The sequence below is a fragment of the Vigna umbellata genome, chromosome 1, assembly GCF_029865625.1.
Source record: "Vigna umbellata cultivar VRB3 chromosome 1, Vumbellata_1.0, whole genome shotgun sequence".
In the NCBI taxonomy this organism is placed as follows: domain Eukaryota; kingdom Viridiplantae; phylum Streptophyta; class Magnoliopsida; order Fabales; family Fabaceae; genus Vigna; species Vigna umbellata.
Genome location: NC_142165.1, coordinates 93,386,435 through 93,387,847, shown reverse-complemented (window position 1 = coordinate 93,387,847; position 1,413 = coordinate 93,386,435). Strand labels below are relative to the sequence as shown.

General features: G+C 37.1%; 1 protein-coding gene across 1 annotated transcript; it reads left to right on the top strand.

Moving 5' to 3' along the window:
- Positions 1-697: 697 nt before the first annotated feature.
- Positions 698-1,105, top strand: LOC148206835 (uncharacterized). Its single transcript, XM_088108894.1, has one exon. The coding sequence runs from the start codon at positions 698-700 to the stop codon at positions 1,103-1,105; it is 408 nt and encodes a 135-aa protein (XP_087965020.1).
- The last annotated feature ends 308 nt before the right edge of the window (positions 1,106-1,413 follow it).

The window sequence follows — 1,413 nt, the reverse complement described above, 5'->3', positions numbered from 1 at the left end:
TATAGGTCATTTTCTCTTTAGGGATTACTTTGTGAGCTCACTAAATTCCTTTTCTTAGTTGGAGGGTTTCTTTTGATACTAAGTAGTGACATGGTGGTTTGTTACAATAGTTGAAGGTGCCTAAGTGGAAATAATATAGCATTGCCATAAACTTTGTCATCCATTTACCGCGAATGGTCAAAGGTTATGATACTTCTAGGTTGTGGTGGACAGGTTGACCAAAAATGCTTATTTTTTGGCAATGGACTTGAAGATGTCTATGGCGAAACTTGCACTTATACATCAAAGAAATAGTGAGGCTGCATGGTGTACTTTCGAGTATTGTATAGACAAGGATCCAAGGTTCACATCGAGGTTTTTTCAAACTCTACAAGGTGAGTTGGACAGTAGATTACAGATGAGTTATGCATATCATCCTCACACAGATGGTCAGTCAAAGAGGACGATCCAATCATTTGAAGATATGTTGAGCACATGTGTGTTAGATCACTTGAGAGCTTGGGATGAAATGTTGTCATTGGTAGATTTCACCTACAATAACATCTTCCGAGCAAATATCGGTATGACATTGTTTGAAGCATTTTATGGTAGAAGATGTAGGACGCCTCTGTGTTGGTTTCAGGAGGGAGAAGCATTATTGGTGAGACCAGAGTTAATTCAGTAGACCATAGAGAAAGTGAAGTTGATACATGAGAGGATGAAGGCATCTCAGAGCAAGCATAAGTCCTATGCTGATCAAAGACGAAGACCTTTTGAGTTTGCAGTTGGGAATCATGTCTTCCTTCAAGTGACTTCTACTACTGGTGTGAGAAGAGTCATTCGTTCTAAGAAGTTGTCTCCTAGGTTCATTAGTCCTTATCAGATTCTACGTCGAGTAAGACCAGTGGCTTATGAGATAATTATGCCTCCTCAGTTGTCAAATCATCATTCGATATTCCATGTTTCACAGCTCAGGAAGTATATGTCATACCCCTCTCATGTGCTAAAAGTGGTAAATGTGCAAGTCAGGGATGATCTTTTAGTGGATGTTCAGCCTGTTGATATTGTGGAGAGTCAGACGAAGCAACTTAAAGGAAAAGCCTTCAGTTTAGTCAAAGTTGTCTAGGATAGAAGAACAAGTGACTTTACGTGGGAGTTAAAAGGAGTCATGAGAGAGTCTTATTCTCACATGTTTTCTTAGTAAGTCTAATTTTCGAGATAAAAAATTTTTGTTGTTGGGGAGAATGTAAGAACCAAGAAATTAGAGTATTAGAGTTGATAGGTGTTTTAAAATAATGAGACTGGGTATTTTAGTTTTAAAATAATTCAATAATATTAATAGAATTTCTTAAAATCGTTTCATTACTTATAACACAAACCAACTCTCTAAAATTTCTTCTCTTTAGTTCTCTACCTTCTTTCTACCTTTTCTAA